Consider the following 18,627-nt stretch of genomic DNA (forward strand, 5'->3'; position numbering starts at 1 on the left):
GTAGATGTGTTTATAATATTCACTCTAGTGAATATTCCACATAGCTAATTATACTTTTTTCTTAATAGTTTTTTTTTTTAACTGAGGAGTTCATGACTAATAGACCCATATTTCTTCTATTATTTTTTAAAAAATCTTTCTTTAAGGCTAATTTTTTTCTAAGTGTTTTGCAAAATAAATATATAACACATGTATACATATACGATTTAAGAGGAAAGCCAAGGATGATTTACCACTTTCATATACCTTGGTATTAATGTGAAAAGGCATTTCCGTTTTTGTGAGGGGTGGTCTGAGTGGGGCTTCTAGATTCACTCAAATAGAAAGTTTCAATGTATATTTGCAATCTCTACCCCTGAAACTAATCTGGATAAATCTTAATGAGATAGGAAGGCATTTTCTATACAGTCCCATGGGACAGATATTAGGGATGAAATGATCTGCCACAGCTCCCTTTTTAAAGACCCTTTCAGTCTATTCATTAGGAATGACAAGGCCACTCCAATTTTGGAACACGAAAAGCAAGGTTAGGCTTTTACTTCAGTTTGAGGAGAGCAATTATTCAGTAGAGTTCTATTTTTTATTACATTCATGTAATGTTCTTACCATAGGGCTACCTCAGAAGTTTGCTTGGTATAAAATATGATCATGTCTGAAGAATATTTTGTTAATTATATAACCATAGTCCTCTGTCACTTGCACTGGCTTCTGGTTGATTTTTATTTATTTATTTATTAAATTTGTATGCTGCCCATCTGCCCCATTTCTTGGTGCAGTGCAACCATTGTTCCTTCTATACATAGTTGTAATGTATTGTGGACCTCTTATAGCCCTGACTGCTCGGTGCAGTCAGATTTGGAGATTCTAGCAATCATCCCAATACTTTTAAAAATATGACTGATTGGGATGGAAGACATGGCATTTTCAGTGTTTATGTTTCAAAAATCTGTCTGTAAACAGATATTTATTTTTTTCTATCTCTCTTAACCTTCAGATGAGCTGATAAGCATTATGTAACACAAGCTTTTAGTATGTGTTATTTTGGTTCCTTACTTCAATTTTGTATTGTTTTATCTGCCCTTAGTTTTATTTGATGAAGTGCATTTTTATGATTTTAATGTATTGTGGATTCTTTTAAAAACAGAGTTGTCTGAGTTAATACTCCCCTAAAAAGAGTATAAAAACAACAAAGGCAGCAAACATAAGATGCAGTTCATACTTGGTGTTGTCTGGGAGGAGGGGTTTGCCCATGAACTTATTCACTAATGGGAAATAGACACCATTTCACCCAGTTTCCCTTTAGCCAAGGATTCTGTTACATCTGCTCCATAGGGTTGAAGAACCCAGTAGAAAAATGGGGGATTTTGTTTATTTCTATTCCTTCATTATTAGGTCTCATTGTTAGATAAAAATCCTTTGAGAAACAGAATGATTCCTTCTACTTATGATTCCATAAATTTGATTTTAATGGAATTAAGCTTCAGCAGTTTGATATTATTAAACTGTGTTCTTTTTTATTTTCTGGACTAGACCAGTGGGGCTTCTTCTTCATTATTTTTCTTCATTTTAGTTATACGTAAATAGGGTCTGTCAGTACATACAGTATGCAAGAATGAACTAAATGGGGAAAAGCTTTTGCACCAAAGTCTTGTACTTATTTAGCTTGGGAAGTTCAGCTAAGCATTTAAAGGGTTTCAACAAAGGTAATGCAAAGCTGGCTAGAAAATACAAGGGCAGACTTGATAGGTGCAAGCTGAGATCACAGGCAGTATCTCCAAAAATACATTTTTTCCATTTGTATTTAATGGCATCTCGCAGTTTTTTCTTCCCTTACTTAGAGTATTCATTTTTATTTTTATCCTGAACATTGCTTTTCAATATATGTAAATTCAATATATAGTAACTGCACACTGTCTTGTGATAACATAGTTCCCTTCACGTTTTAACCCTTTAACGTTAAAGTAAGTCTTTTGTTAAACAAGCAAGCTTCACAGAAATTTAAAAAAAGCAAAGAAAACAGTATTTTGTGGCATGTGTGCTTTGTAACATATACATTTATCACACACTTTGAAGGTAGCACATGGGAATCTATTCATCCAAATATTCTAACTTTAGTGCCAAATAACAAGTTTGATTCATGAGATAAGAAATTCATCCTAAATTCTTTTACATTTCAGAAGATAGGTTAAGCAATTAACTAAAAATTAGTAACAGGACTGCTTTATGTGAATATCTGTAAGATTTAGAAGACCTTTTTGATGTGGCATCTGATGAAACACCAAACAAAACCTATAGTGAAGTTTATATATTTATGGCCTTTTTATGCACGCCTATATATATAGCATATATTCGCTCAAATTATTAGCTTTTCCGTTACTTGAGCATGTGTAATTAAACCTTTTGTTTTTGTTTGGTAAAATAAAATGGCATCTCTTTTGACTGAAGTCAGCAAGCTTAGCCATAGTTATATATGTTCTTCATCTACAGACACATTCTGAAGAAAGACCATTTCAGTGTGAGGAATGCAAAGCTCTATTCCGAACACCATTCTCTCTGCAGAGACATCTTCTAATTCATAACAGTAAGTACAAATATAGATGATAAAGAGGTTCACAGATCATCAAAATCTTGGTACTTGTGAAAATATTGCATTCGTAACTCTCTGCCCTGATGAAACATCTTTATCAGATTCAATTGTATATGAAATGTGTACACATCTTGTACACACACATCCACACAGAATTGCACACGTGGGCATGCTAAACAAAGTATAGATAAATAATGAAATTCAATTAATGTGTAATCTGCCTTTAATTTGTAAGTTATGATTATTGTATCTGGTTAAATAGAAAAATGATCTTTAATAAATGAATAGAATGTGGACAATAGATATAATTATTTTCAGTACATTTTGCAATAGGGTGAGCTTCAGAAATTATAAATGACTTTTTTAGTGCTCAAAACCATCAACCTGAATGGTCAGCTCTTCTAATGGCTACTTAACCTAGAATGATAAGGTTTGTTGCTTTATCATTTCTCCTAGTAAACAAGTTGATACGTTGGTGACTTGTAAATAAATTGTCAGGTCAAAACCTGCCTGTTTTGATCAAATTATGTAATACTTTTCAACAAATGAATTGTGGTTGTTACCATTTCTCTACTGTAAATTATTGGCAGCTACTGGCATAGCCTTGTAAATTCATTATATGACAGCTGGCAATCATATCATGAATGGTGATGCCCACACACAAAATAGGAAATTCATTGTAAAGAAAATAATTTTTATGGGGAAGATATGTATAATATAGTTCAATATTTTATCATCACATCCAGTTTTGATTTTATGTATAAAATATATATTTTTGTAATAAATCAAATTATATTTCTCCACTATAAAATTCATTAGGTGCAATAAGGTTTGATTCACAGTCACTTGGTAGCTGTTTCTCTAGTTCCAAGGATATTATATAAGTATTTTTAGTTGTGACTCAAGGTATACTTTAATAATGCTTTGAATAGTATATCAAAAATAAGAAAATATTTTGTATAGTAATAAAGCTTGTATAACACAAGCTAAGTTCTAGACAATGTCAAGTAGCACTGATGCTCAGTCCAGTAAGAAAAATGATGATGCTTTATTTATTCATTTAAAGGTTTATGGACCTTTTCTCTCTAAGAATGTAAACAATAAAAATATAATTACATACATCATATTTCACTATATAAAAATGTGTGTTGTGTACTAGTTGTACTAGTTAATGGGAACTCACCTTGTATATAGTTTCAGAATGATGAAATATGCTCAAAGAAATTTGCACGAATTGTATCCTAGCTTGATTTTCTTACAGTTTGCCTTAGTCTTTCCATTGCTGGAGACTGCACAAGCTCAAGTTCAAGGATCAACTTGCAGCAATAAAAAAGTATTCCCTCAATAGCACAAGGCATTCACATTGAATGTAGGTTCCTAGAGCAAGGGCTATGCAGTGATTATTTTTCAGCAGTACTGTAGCTGTAATGGAAGACCAAAGTACATATTCCATAACAAACATCAGCACTTCTGTCTCCTAGGTCGACCATTACTCTGTGGCCTAGTGAGATTGGGGAAAAAATATATTTCAATAAATATGTTCAAATTGCTATTTTCCCAAGATAGATTGGCTTCCTTCAGCCTAGTTAGTAGAACTCACTGATTTATAAGTATTTATAGTGTTAAAAAGATATTATTATGTTTTTTCTCTTAGGTGAAAGAACATTTAAGTGTGATCACTGTGATGCTACATTCAAAAGGAAGGACACTCTGAATGTTCACATACAAGTTGTTCATGATGGCCATAAGAAATATAAATGTGATCTGTGTGACAAAGCCTTTGTGACACCATCTGTTCTAAAGAGCCATAAAAAGGTAAGTATAATGCATCATTTATAAAAGTAGGACCATGATAATAGGTTTATTCTACATAGTTTATTTTATATAATTTAAATTTGTATTACATATTATTAAGAGACATCCCTTTCATTTGTCCTCACAACCAGTACTTATCAATAAAAAGAATTAGGGGTATCTGTAAAGACTGTATTCATTCAAAGGAACAAAAAGGTTCATATCTATAACTTTTCTGTAACATGCATTTCATTTTTACTGCCTTCTAGTTAAAGGTGGTAGAAACTGGAAGGCTTTACCAGTTGATGTTCTCTTTCCCTAGCAACTACAGTTTCATGTATCCCCAAAAGGTTATGTAAAAAATTGGATTTTTTTCCCCTGCACCTCATATATGTTGGCCACACACCAACACCTTTGCTAACCATGTGAGTTGGTGCTTTTCCCTTTTGATATGATCCAGTCATGTGGAGGTAATCTATATGCGTAACAGCATCCACTGGAACTTTGTTATGGAGTTGCAGCAGCTCCACTAGAGGAGCCCAGGACAGAGGCAAATTTCTCATCTCTTACTCCTTCCTATCATGTTTTTGTGAATAAAAGTTGGTAAAGACACTAGTCCTGAATAAGATCCTAGTGCATAGTTCAGTTGTGGAATAATTCAGATGGAATTGTGAATTGATCCTTGTCTATATTTTGCTTATGCCTGTTCCAATATTTCAAAATACCCCAAGTTTAATTTTGTTATTATGTATTTTTAAAAGAATATAAGAAAGAGTTAATACAAATCATGTGAAAGGTACAATAGTGAAGGACAGTTGGATAACAAATCTCAAGTATCATAAAACTAATATATTCCATTAAAGGCTTATGGTACTGTAAGATATTTCAAATCTATTTTCTAAAGAAAACCAAATGTCACTGTTGAACTTTGAACTGAAAGTGCTTGGTTAACACAGGACAAATTGCTAAAAAAAAAGCAACAGACAGTAAACAAAACATTAAGTCAATAGTGGAAGTTACATATCAAATTAAAAAAATAAATAAGAAAACCCATTTTGGCACAATTCCAGTTTATTCTCAACATCAAGGCATATTCCCATTCTTCTGAGAAGATCAAATATCTTTTCTAGTAGAAAGCATAGAGAATCCTTGTGACCATTAACATATAAAATGTCATGTTTTAAATACTTTTCTGTCTTTAGTACAGTGATAGAAAATTGTGACAGTTAATACAGTGGTCATATTTTGTTTGCAATTTGTGAAGCTATTTATAGAATACTTAACTTTTGTTTGACTCCGCCTTATCTATAGATTCATTTTTATATTCTATGCTCTTGGTGCTCTTTTTCTTTTAGTGGAAAAGAATTGAAATACATAATTTTTATTGCTTTAGGCAACACTGCCAAGTGTTTTCCAAAGTATGTCAAGTAATTAATAGGTTAATTTTATAATTTATCAATATATAACAACTGTAAACAGCTAGCTCTTAATACACAAAAAATATCATTAATTTCACAGACTGAATTTTATTAATTTGTTTTATTCTATACTTTTGTAACCTATACTTTTGCTAACTTGGCATAATAATTATGTTGATTAACCAAGCTGAGCTCCTTAAACAGAATAAAACTAATAAGAATCAAAATGGTTGCTGTACTAATCCTCTCCTTTGTTACTGATAAATCTAGTATTTCCCAATTGGGAATTCCCAGTTTCCAAGTTAAAAAATGATCCATTTTTCTTTCAGTACACTTTATGGCAAGTAACCTTTAAATCAAGTTTATCAAAGCTTGAAAAAACCCACATTTGAAGGGAAAAAGACTGCATTTGAGCAGGATAACCTGTTGCAGGAAATGTACAGTATACTGTGTTTTAGATGTTAATACTCACTGCTTAAAATCAGCTAGATTGAAGGGAATAGAAGTCTTGTAAACGGATACATCTAATTTCATATGCAATATATTTTTTGAAAGCGCTAGAGCATCTGTATCTTAGAAGCTCAGTTGAGGCATCCATCACCTTAAAATTAAGCATGTTGTTAACTGTGTCTTAGGCTATTGACCCAAAAAATAAAAAATAAAATTCAGTCATTGAAGGGGCATTGCTTGTTGTGCAATTCCTACACTGCTTCCTATTCCAAAGCCATTGCAAGTTGTATGTTCCCATATAATCAACACTGTAATATTGACATTGAAGTATTGAGTGGTTTGTATTTGTCTTAATACAGATTTCATTATAGTAGTATGCTGTTCCATTTGAAAGGATGAGCTAAGTCAACACTGTTTCTATCTTATTCTGTGTAAATTTTGATTTCCAATAAATGAAGTAAATACTGGCATTGTGTATCCACTAGTGATTATGGGAATCATGGAATTATTGAGATCAGAAGAATCTAGTAGAAGGTCACTCCTTTGTCATCTTAGATGACAGACAATAAAACTTAAGGTTTGGATTATACTTTCAATAATTGCTGATATGAATGAAAGTTAACCTTACTAAAATACAAAGTACAGAATTCAGAAGACATAAGACAAAGCATTTATCTTAGATAAAGTTTCTTCCTACAATAGGTTTTGAGTTTCACTTCTTCCTGGAATGCTTGATTATTCTTTACTGTAAATAAAGGCAGTAGGCAAGTTTCCACAACAGACTAAATATTAAAATACAAATATGAACTCATGATCGATGGTTAATTACATCATAACTAACCAGAATATGTAACCATAGTGTGTTGTCTGCTACAATGGTTCAGCATTATATATGAATCTGAGCATATGTTTTCTTAATGGGTAGTTGACTATTGATCCATCAGAAAAAAATTGAATGGAAAGAGTAGCCATAAATCAAAACAATCCTTGGGTTCATAATCTTTCTGGTATTTTCAGTAGTACAAGCCCAAGCACTGGTGGAAGTTGGTCCCATATTATTCTGCCTGCCAATGGTGAAGCTGTACCAATTTTTATGAAGGTATATGAGATATTAAATGTCAAAATAGAACAGAACAATGTTTAACAACAGAAGTGGAAAAAAGTCAATGCTTAAATGCTCATCTTCCAGGCGTAATGCTGGAACAAAAGTACAAACACTGATTTGAACTAATTGACCCTAAGTTATTGAATAATAATAATAATGATGATGATGATGATGATGATGATGATGATGATGATGATGATGATAATAATAATAATAATAATAATAGCAGCTGAATCTATGAAACTTGAACCTATCTTTCTGGCAAAAGCATCTTATGTCCTACACCTGCACTGTGCTGCTATCTTATGATGTTTGCTGATAAGGACATGCTGAATCTGTTTTTCCCAGTGGTAATTCAATAATGCTGATTTGAAACACAAATTCATTTGGCTACAGCCAGAAGTTTAGAAGCATTCTGTAATATCTAGGCAAATTATATTTTAAATTGGAACTACATTTGCATTAAGTATTTGCTTACTTTCCCATTTTATCAAAGAATTTTTTGATTACTGTATGTCTAACATTCAGTCTCATATTAATGAAAATTGCTGAAAGTTCTTGAAAATATTTTCAGTCACAAAGGTAACCAGACCAAGAATCTTTGCAATGAAATATATTTGTTATTGTGGTATTATTGTCAGTAGAAAATACAGTAGTTTTCAGTGGAATAATTGCTGGGATACGAGTTTTAATCTTACTATTTTTTAAGAAAAAATACATTTTCCACTTCAAATTGATTTAAGAACAGACCCAAATAGAAGCCCTAGTGCTGCCAGTGTTGTTAAGAAATAGAAAGTTATTGGATTTAGAAAGTCACGATTTGAGTTTTGGATGGCATAGATATCTATGGTATGATAAAGCTAAGTTGAACGTAGATTTTTAAAATTATATCAGGCTATTCTTAGAGTATGGAATAAATATAAATTTAGGTTTTGCACAAAAATTTCTTTGTGGCTTTCAGTGCAAGAAGCATTCTACATATGAGAAATGATCAGTAAACATAAATGGTTAACCTGCCATGATGTACTAGAATTTTCTCAAGGGGATTGTAAAATGAAATCAAGAAAAGATTTGGTAGCAGAAGGATATACTTGTCAGTGATTTTCTTACATACAATTATCAGAAAGGTATAAAGTAGATAAAAGATTTTACGGTTTTGAACAAAGACTGAGTTTGAAATAGAATTGTGTACTAATGATGACCATGTTATTGCTAAAATGTATAAACTTTTGCTGAAATATGAGATAGAAGAAGAACAAGTGAAAGAATGTATGATAAAAATGGGCTATAAATTTTGGATATAATATATAGATGGATCAATGGGAAAATATGTGGTTGAAAGGATTGAAATTTACATTACGTTCTAGCCTGAAAGAGAATTTTTATAAAATGACATATTGTTGGTAATTGTCACCAGAGAAATGTCTAGAATGTATAAAGGTACTTTGAATCTTTGTGGGAAATGTGAACAACATAAAGGGTCATTTTACCATGTTACATGTAAAAAAGCCCCCCAAAATTGATACAAATACATACATTAATTCAGAAGATTTTGAAGATTAAAACACAACTGAAACCAGAGACTTTTCTTTTGGGTCTAATGGACAGGCAATTAGAAAAAAGTCATGGAGCTTTATTTTTATATATGACAACTGCAGCAAGACTATTATTTGCTCAAAAGTGGAAACGTTCGACACTAGCCCCAATGGAGAAATGGCTGGTGAAGATGATGGAACTTGTAGAGATGGCTAAATTAACTTCCTTGATTAGAGAAGAAACAGTATCTATATTTATGGCTGACTAGAAACCCCTTATAGACTTTTTGCATGAAACGGAAAACAATGTACTTATGATTTGTGGTTTTGATGATTAGAAAAAAAATTGGATAACAGGAAAAAGTGAGCTTTTTTTTGGTAATCATAGGGTAAGAGTTAATTTTGTAATTGTACTTGTATTTACTGCGAAATAAATCAGCGCCTTTTTCTTTTTGTTCTTTGTTTTATTTCTTGGTTCTTTTTTTCTTTCTTTGCCTTTTTTACTCTTTATTAGTTTGTGTTAGTTTTTATGTTCTTTGTAAAATATTTAATAAAAATTTTTAATAAAAAAGAAGTAGAGATACTAAAGTAAAAGTCATCTTTTAAATGCTGCAAACATTTTAACATCCCAGTAAACATTAATTTAATTTTTATGAGTCAAAATGTTTGTGCAATGAAAAACTAATTTGGCTGGCCAAGTAGGTAACCTGGTTTATTTTGCAAGGAAAAGTCAGATTTGTTTTGGGATTTTTACATTACTGTGTTAAGGTGCAGCATCATTAAACTTTTAAAAGCTGAATTTGATATCATAGTGTATCATGTCGTATAAATGAACAATTCAAATTATTGGAAGAATAAAATTTAAAAATAAAGAATTAATTTTGTTTTCTTTTGCAAGGAAATTAAATATTTATATTTCTCTTTTATAGACTCACACAGGTGAAAAAGAGAAGATTTGCCCATATTGTGGGCAGAAGTTTGCAAGCAATGGAACTCTGAGAGTACATATTCGAAGTCATACAGGTACAGCATGCTTAAAAATTAATAACCTTTTCCAAATGTGAACTGCACCAATTTCTTAACTTGTACCAGGCCATACTGAAGGTTTGTACATTTGTATTATTGATGGATATATTTCATATCTGGCATGCACAAACATGAAGTTTTGCCTATGTTTAAGATAAAATTATTTGATTACCCAGAACTCCTTTTCCCAAACAACTTTTCTTGGGCTTGGAAACCAAGTAGGATCAGATGGGAAACGCCATGAATCTCAGGGTAGTTGGCCAGATTGGAAACTTAGACAGCATCCCGGGAAAAGGCCTTGGCAGACCATTTCTGAATTGCTGCCAAGAAAACTACATGGTCACTAAAGTAAAATCAAAGTAATTTTAGCTTACCTTTTGTTTTAGAATTCTTGTATTAAATCTTTGTATCTTAATGGCTTAAATTTTAATATATTTTATACTAAATGAAAGTGTATAGACACACACACATGCACGCACGCATGCGTGCGTGCACACACACAAATATACAAAATTAGAAGTTTTTGCCTTTGATAAAAGTAGAACTGAAAGTGACCTAAAAACCATGTTCCTTATATTGGACACATGGCAAAAATTATTTTAATCATCATTTGCCAGTTTATGGAATTAGACTGGATTAAAAAAAGATTTTTTTCCATACCCTAGGTGTGTCAGATATTAAGCACTAGGGAAAACTCTGTATAAAGGTGCAATAGAAAATTGCAATAGAAAATTGCAATAGAAAATATTTAAGATTTTAATTCATTTTAAATTCTTTGTTCAGATTGCAGTATAAATTATTTTTTTCTTTCATTTTTCCCCAAGCTGTTGTTTCTCAGAGAACTATTAACTAAAAGTATTTAAAAAAGATACATCCCAGAACAAATAAGAAACTCAAAAATGACATTCATGTACACCTTATAGAAAGGGCTTGAATTTTACTGAGGGACAACACGGTAAAAGCATATCAGTGGAAAAAGTAGTGAAGGAAAAATAGCAACTCTTGGAGAAATAGCATTTATCAGGCAATTAGCATTTAATAATAAGCAGTACTGAGAGAGTAGCAATAAAAACATGAAACGCGTTCACAAAGCATTCAGTGAGGAAAAGTAATAGCCAACTGGAAATGACAATAAAGGGAAAGGTAGCAATCATTAGGGAAACAGCATTCAGCGTGGAATATTAAAAAACAGTCTTTGGGGGTTATGTATGAAATTGTAGAATGAAGTTTTTAAGGCAGACAGTGGGTGCAACATATATTCAGTGGGTCCAGTACAGAATTTGGTATCAAGGAGGAAAAGGAAGAGAGTGAGTTTGGCTTTTGACTGTTGGTACAGTTCTGTTTTCAGAGAATTATCTTGCTGGCAGATAGACAGAAAAAGCCCTGAACCTCTTTATATTTAGTTTCTTTCCAACATTCTGTGTTGGGAATATTGGATGGGAAATGAGAAACCACCTTGTATGGAGAGGTGGACATGTATCAGGAAGGGAAAGGGAAAGGAGGATTAGTACCTTTCCATTGCACAGTCCTGGTTTTTGAGGATTGGTGTAACTTCTGGAAATTCATGGAGAGAAAGAAAGGAGGGGGGGAATCCCTATCAATAGCAACTTGCCACTGCTTAATGGCTGGGTCAAGTTAGCATTCTCCTTGTCTTTCAGAAACTATAGTTTTCCTGGAGATGGAACTCAGACCAGTTAAGAGAGTGCTATATTGCTCCCTTATTTGATCTGGACCAGCTAATTAGATGAAACTGGCTGGTTATTCCAGGCTGTGAGAAGGACCTTAGGACCAAAGAGGCAGCCACATAGGAAGGTATGTTCAGCTCTGGAAGAGCCAGCAATCTGCTTGGGTCCTATTACTTCAAGGCAAGTTCAGTGAAGGACCCCATAAGCCTCTGCCTGATTCATGAACCTGTTAACTGTTAGGGTGACCTGGCCTTAGATGGCTCAAAGAGGTTCCCTGGAACAAGCCCAGGCTTGTCAGGAAGTGAAAAGCTCACAGATGGCTCTTCAGCTGCTACCACTTTGCTTGAGTGACTTCATTTAGAGATAGAGCAGAGGAATCTCAAAAGGACCTTTTCTTCTCAGATTATTTAGCCCCAAATCAGAGCTTTTATAGTGTTTGCCCAATGTGGGGTACTGTATTTAGATGGTTGATTAGTTATTCTGTCACCCAATTATACGAAGACTTCTGAATTTGGATTGAGTTACGATTTGCATGGAATTCCCTGCAAGATTATCCCTTTTCCCTTCAGATTTGGATCAATAGGATGCTCATATTTTTCTGTCTCCCCGGAAAGAAAGTTTATGCCAGTCACCAGCATTGACATTAAACCAGAGCAAAATGGGAAGTAGAGAAAGCATGATTCCTATAAGTGTTTGCCTTTAGTAACCTTGTGTCTCTAATATTGGCCATTTTATGAAGGTTTTTCCTCCTGTATAAGTCTAAAATGGTGGAATAGTGAGATTCCAGATGTTAGAGCTTGTCAACTGTGATAAAATTTCTGATAAAATTAGAGGATTTGTTACATAAACAGCAGCCACAGAATTCACATAACATTTAACAAAAATAAGAGATGTTCTGCTCTTAAAACAATATAGGGTTAGTTCCTTTTTCTACACCGAGATATCTGCCAGTTTAAAAAAAAAGTGAAGTGTAAAAACATGACATAATTTTGTGAAAGATTGAGTAGGTTGTTTATTATAGTCTTTTAATCTGTAATAAGCTAAAAATACACGATTATTTTTATTCCATTAAGACCTAGTTTGTTGGGTTATTAAAATACTGGATATCAAGGGTTGCTGTAAAAAGTTTCTAATGTTGCTTGTTTCAATCAAATTCTCTCCAGTTCTTCAAAGATTTGCTTCTATTTTTAGTTGTTGTTGGTACCATTATCTTCTCACACTGTTACCATTATCTTCTCACACTGTTAACTATACCTGTCTGTGTTGCCTAACAGGAATAAATAAAGCCAATTATCTACAGCTGTCATTGTACATAGCATAGAAACATTTTCAGAACAAAGTAGATATTCTAAAGCACTGTTCCTCAACCTTGCTGGCTGGGAAATTCTGGGAGTTGAAGTCCACACATCTTCAAGCTGCCAAGGTTGAGGAACACTGTTCTAAAGCACTATATTTACCATATACTACATATTCTAGTAATTGGCAAGCTGCTGAGTGTTTTAGTGATGTTTGGTTTCCAACTTAAAAGAGGAAGAATTGGCATATGACATGTAAAGCGCTTGTTAACAAATCGTCTTTCTATGACATTCTGTTCAGTTTTGCATAAACAAATTTGGCTTGCAGGAAGATGACAGGACATGTGCAGTTAATCATTTGGCTTTTTAATATGTTTGATAAGTCTTAATCAGTTCCATCTCACATGACCACCTGTTAAAATTAAAGCTGTTTATTTGTTTGGTCCTGTTTGTAATTCTGGCTAGAAACAGGGCTGAATACTGATTACTCCAATAAAAATTGGATTGTATAGCTGAAATAGAATCTCTTTCGGTAAAAAAATACATTCATAATTGGTTAGGACTCATCAGAAGTTAGCAGAATCTTTGTTCGTTGGATTACATGCATGCTGGCAAATAACGCTAGGATTTAAAAAAAAAGGTATAAAGGGTTGAATGAAAATGAAGATTGAGATCTAACTCACATTGGACAACATGTACTTTACATGGATAAGTTCTTTTACATTGAAAGATTGTTGTAAAGATTGCTGCCTCCCCCAGACAGCAAAAATTATGCTATCATGATCTGATGGATTTTGCTTAGTTTGAATAGTAACTGGGCAGGCCTGACTTTAAATAGAAATAGGAAATCTAACTTCCCTTAGCTGAATTTAGCTCACAAATTATTCCCATTTGGGTTATAGCACCAAAAGACAACTAATGTAGAGGGAATAGGGAATGGACTTGAGGGTCAGTAGGAAGAGCCTATACCAAGGCAATGGTCAGATAAGTGGGTTTGAGCTCAGGCAGAAAGTAACTCACACAAAGCTTTTCCCTAGTTCACATGAAATGAAGTGAGGGAGGGGGGAAGCACAATCAGACTTGCAAGATTCTGTTACTATAGCTGCTACAATAAATATACTGTAGTCCTGACCTATATGGCATTGGTTTCTTAGTCTGGTCTACCTTGTAGGGTTGACTTCTAATGAATGTTGTTCAATTAACTGAATGTTATCAGAATATTCCACTGAATGTATCATCCTTTTCCAATAACATGAATAATTTTAGTTATTAAATATTACAACAGTTGCATGAGATATTTCCCATGTGTGATAATTCCAATGAAACTGCTCAAGTGACATCAGAATATGACAATTAAACTTATAATAATGTCATTTAGACCACCAACATTTGAATGAAAGATGCAGTCCTTCTAATATCATTGAAAAACTATGGTATATCTTCTATATTGCTGTGGTTAATGATTACAGATGGTAGGATCTGAGTCAATTCAGCAAAAGAATCCTCTGATTATGGCATCAGATAACCATTCTATTTGGTTTCTAATTCTACTTGGTTTCATAAATTGTCAAAGAAACTCTACAAAATATAATTTGGGAAGTTTAAAATATGGGACAAGAAGTTAATTCTGTGCCTACAGTTGCATCCAACATTCAGCGATAATATATATCAGCATATTTTTGTGCTTGATCTGTCTTGTGTATGATCTGAAAATGTAGTAATAAATTGCTACCCTATATTGAAATAGTAATCTGGTATTGACCTCATTGCTATTTGTGGTCCAAAGTGGAAGTATGACGACCTCAGATATAGAAAAAAATTTCTTCTGCTTCAGTTTAACCCCTAATGTATCCCAACTACTCTGCAGTCATTAAAGTGAGGATGTTATCTTGTTATCTTGATCCTCTTAACTATGTATTTTCCAATAGTCCAAGTGATAATAAGTTCAAGTTATAATATTCTTTTGTTAGAAAAAACTGAGGAGTTCAGTGTAATATACATTAATGACAGAAATAACTTCTATAAAGTAAAATATATTTGATTATATTTATTTGATTATATATTTTCTCCAGTTTGATGGAGCAAGCTCTAAATCTAGCTAGCTTTCCTTCCTCAATTCAAGTATCAAACAGCTTTTCTTTCACATCCCTAATTTACACTGCAGGACACACATTTTAGATTCTACTTACTTCATTCATGGCTAGACTTCTATTTTATAAAGTAATGTAGTAACAGAGCGTAACATTGATGTTTTATTATTTCTAATGCTGACCTGTCTACAGAGATTGTATGCAGAGATAGCCTCTCTACCCACACTTTACTTTGTTTACCCAATTCTCCATCCAATTAATTGGATTGAACCTCAGGAGCTCAGCTGAAAAAAATGTTGAGGGCCCTTGACTTACCTTGCTGATAAGCAGTTGGCTAAACAGAAGCAGAATGTTATCACAGTTGGGTATAGATCTCAGTTTCATAGAAATATGACCTGTGGATCACCCAAGATAATCTCCAGGGGTGTGTGACAATGTATGTGAAAGTCTTTGTGCCCGTGGATAATAATTTTTGAAGCAGTAATTTTTGAATCCAGCTCAGAGAAACAAGTACTATAAATGTTCTGCTTACTCTTACACTAATTCCTGAAAAGTAAATGTGAAACATTTCTATACTCTGTATACTTCTGCAATCTGTCATGCCTATAATGTACTACTGAACTAGCTTTTCTTTTAGTATTATTCTGTTTAAAATAGATAGTTGAATATGTTATGCTTAACCTACCCATTGTAAGTAAAAGCAACTCCAAAGCCTCCCCCAGATCAATCAAAAACTTTGGCTTCATCACTTTGTCATTACTCCCTCCCCCTTTGAAGTTTCATAAACTCAAGAATGACAGAATCATATGTTTGGGAGGAGCCACTGAGTCCAATCTCTTGCTTAGATCAAGACTTCAAATTAAGATATCCCACATGATTGGCTTCTAGCATCTCCTTGAATATTTCCAGTAAAAGGAAACTCTGGGTAATGGGTTCCAGTGTCAAACTGTTGGCACTGTTAGAAGTCCCCACCCTGACACACAAACACATTGCCTCCTTGTAACTTAAATACATTATTCCATTGACCTTATTTTGTGTTACATCCTCTCTCAGTCTCTTCTTCTCAAGGCTAAACATTCTTTTCCTTCAGGCTCTTTTCACATAACTTTATACTTTCCTGATCATTTTGCCTTTCTCTGAAACTTTTTTTCAAGTTGTCTGAATTCTTCATAAGACTTGAGGTGGGTCTGCCCAGAATAAAATAAAGTGAAAGAACTATTTCCAGTGATTTGGAAGCTGTATTTCTGTCACTATACTCTAAAATTGCATTGCCTTTGTGCAGATATGGCATGCTGCTGACTCCAGTTCAGTTTGTAATCAATCACTATTGCAAAATCTTTTTGACAGGTAGTAGTGTAATCCAAATATTCCAAAGCTATACCCAGCATTTGATTTTTGCTCTTTAAGTGAAGAATATTGCATTTGCCTTTGTTATATTTCATTTGATTATCTTCAGCCAATTTATCTAATCTAAGGTGCAAAAAAGAGCAACAAAAATGATCAGGGTTCATACATATGAGAAAAAGCTGGAACATCTGGCAACTGATGGGGAATGATTGAGGTGTCTAAAATCATGCATGACAGGGAGAAGTTTTCTCCCTCCCTCAAAATACTAAGATGAGGAGCTATTCAAGGAAGCAAACTGAAAGAGACTTAGGACTGACAAAAGAAAGTACATCTTTATAGGGCACTTAATTAACCCATGGAATTTATTTCGACAGGGCGTGCTAATGGCCACTAATATGGGGTGGTTGTTAAAAGGAAATAGGATAAATTCATGGTGCACAGGTCTATCAATGGCTATTACTAGTGACAATATTACCTCCTGGTTGGAGGCATACTGCCTCTAAATACCTATTACAGGGGAACAGTAGTGGAAGAGATTTTTGTCTCCATCTTCTGCATGAACACCCTAGAGGTATCTATACGAAACAAAATGTTGGATGACATGGGCATTGGTCTGATCCAACAGCACTGTTCAATACAGTATTTTTGTTTGTTCCTCCATTTATTATATCCTTCAGTTACCACATTCAAGTCATGAGATGTATCCTACCAGGAATATTAAGAGTTCAAGTAGATTTCCCAACTCCCACCCTAAATATTCTGTATATTAGTGTTTAGACAACCAACAGTTTGAGCCAATTATTTTTTTGATTTTTCACAGAGTGTTTTAATAGACCTCATTACAAAAACATACTGTACAAGTCATTATTTGAAGTTGTTGCTTCAAAGTTTAATTCCCACAAGTTTCAATTTAAAGTTCTCATGTTTACCATATTTCAGCCAAATGGTTTTGTAGGTAAAGGCAGCCTCTCTCATGCCAGCAACTGCTTTTCTAGGTAATTCAGATCATGGTTCCAGAAATCAGATATCTCCCATTTACAACATTTGTATAGCCAGTCATTTAGTTGCAATATTTTTGTTTCTCATTCCAGTCTTCTTCCATGGACTAGAGCAATGGATGAGAAGACCATCTGAATTCTGAGATACTGCCTAGATCTTTAAAATCCTTGATGCTGTTGTATATATTCTTCACAGTATTCTTGGCTAAGCAGAAAGAGATTAGTATAAAAGGCTAAATATTGTTTCTGAGTTCCAGAGGTGCTAAAAATATTCTAGTTGCAACTCTCATCCACTGTGCTTGCTCCTTTGGTTTGAATGTATTCTTTATGAAATATTACTTTCATTCACAGTGAACTGCCTTTCAGTCACATTGCACTACCTTTTTAATCAGACAAATCTTCATCATCTCTGATCAGCTAAAGTTTGGCCAATCACTTCTTCAGTCCTCTGACTTTTCCTCAAGTACTGCTACAAGCTCCTACATGGTACAAATATATACCAGATTGTTTTTAGCAGGATACCAATGTCCCACAAACAGTGCAGTTCCTGATAATTTCTCTCTGTTTATCTTTACTATTGTTTCTTACGGTATCACTAGCCAAGGCTTTTATTTCTTCTTGTTCCCTTCCAGCATCTCAGTTTAGGCAAACATGTACCCTTGACTTAGAATCAGAACTCTCCCTTAAAATTCCCAAGCGAACTCCAGCCACAAATTTCTGTTAGCTTTCTAGGTTCAGTCACTCAATTTCAAGCTACTTTTATTTTATTTTTTAAAATTTAAACAGGGCCCTCAGCTTCAAAACAATTGTCCACTGACCTTATTTATCTACAAGGATATTTTTACCAGTTTATAACTTATACTCTTGTATTGATATGGTAAATTGAGATATTTTGAAATATGCTGGAACCAATCAGAAGCAAAGGAAGCAATGGGACAAACATAATTCTGAACTATTAGCTGCCTGAAGTTTACCTTCCTATGCAAGATTAAGGAGATCCTTGTACAGAGGAGCCAATTGTACTTATGATTTGGTCAGTGAAATGTACCCTTTTGTATGATACAATAATTGAAGAACCAAAAGTGCCAGAATTCCTGTTGGCATGTCCTGACTGCAATTAAAAGAAGATGGTGACTGAAAGAAGCCTAAAAATAAATCTGCATAGTGGTTTTAAGCAGATTGAGAGAAAATCAATGCTGCTACTAAGATATCTAGAGGACACAGGAGTAAATAACTTAGGCAACCAGTCTTTAAAGTACATAAAAGTACTGATGCTTGATTAATGAATGTGGAAGCA

At 33.6% G+C, this 18,627-nt stretch overlaps 1 protein-coding gene across 4 annotated transcripts in view; it reads left to right on the forward strand.

Annotated features, from left to right (window-relative positions):
• PRDM5 (PR/SET domain 5) overlaps positions 1-18,627 on the forward strand; it is a 93,900-nt gene that overhangs the window by 43,262 nt on the left and 32,011 nt on the right. For all 4 annotated transcript variants that reach the window (XM_088132899.1, XM_088132898.1, XM_007432371.4 and 1 more), the window contains 3 exons: positions 2,488-2,581; positions 4,242-4,402; positions 9,819-9,912. In XM_088132899.1, coding sequence (XP_087989025.1) covers positions 2,488-2,581; positions 4,242-4,402; positions 9,819-9,912 — 349 coding nt within the window. The remainder of the gene's footprint in view (positions 1-2,487; positions 2,582-4,241; positions 4,403-9,818; positions 9,913-18,627) is intronic.

The sequence above is a fragment of the Python bivittatus genome, unplaced genomic scaffold, assembly GCF_059951505.1.
Source record: "Python bivittatus isolate LINGU-HERP-01145 unplaced genomic scaffold, Pbiv_v1 ctg000070_np1212, whole genome shotgun sequence".
In the NCBI taxonomy this organism is placed as follows: Eukaryota; Metazoa; Chordata; class Lepidosauria; order Squamata; family Pythonidae; genus Python; species Python bivittatus.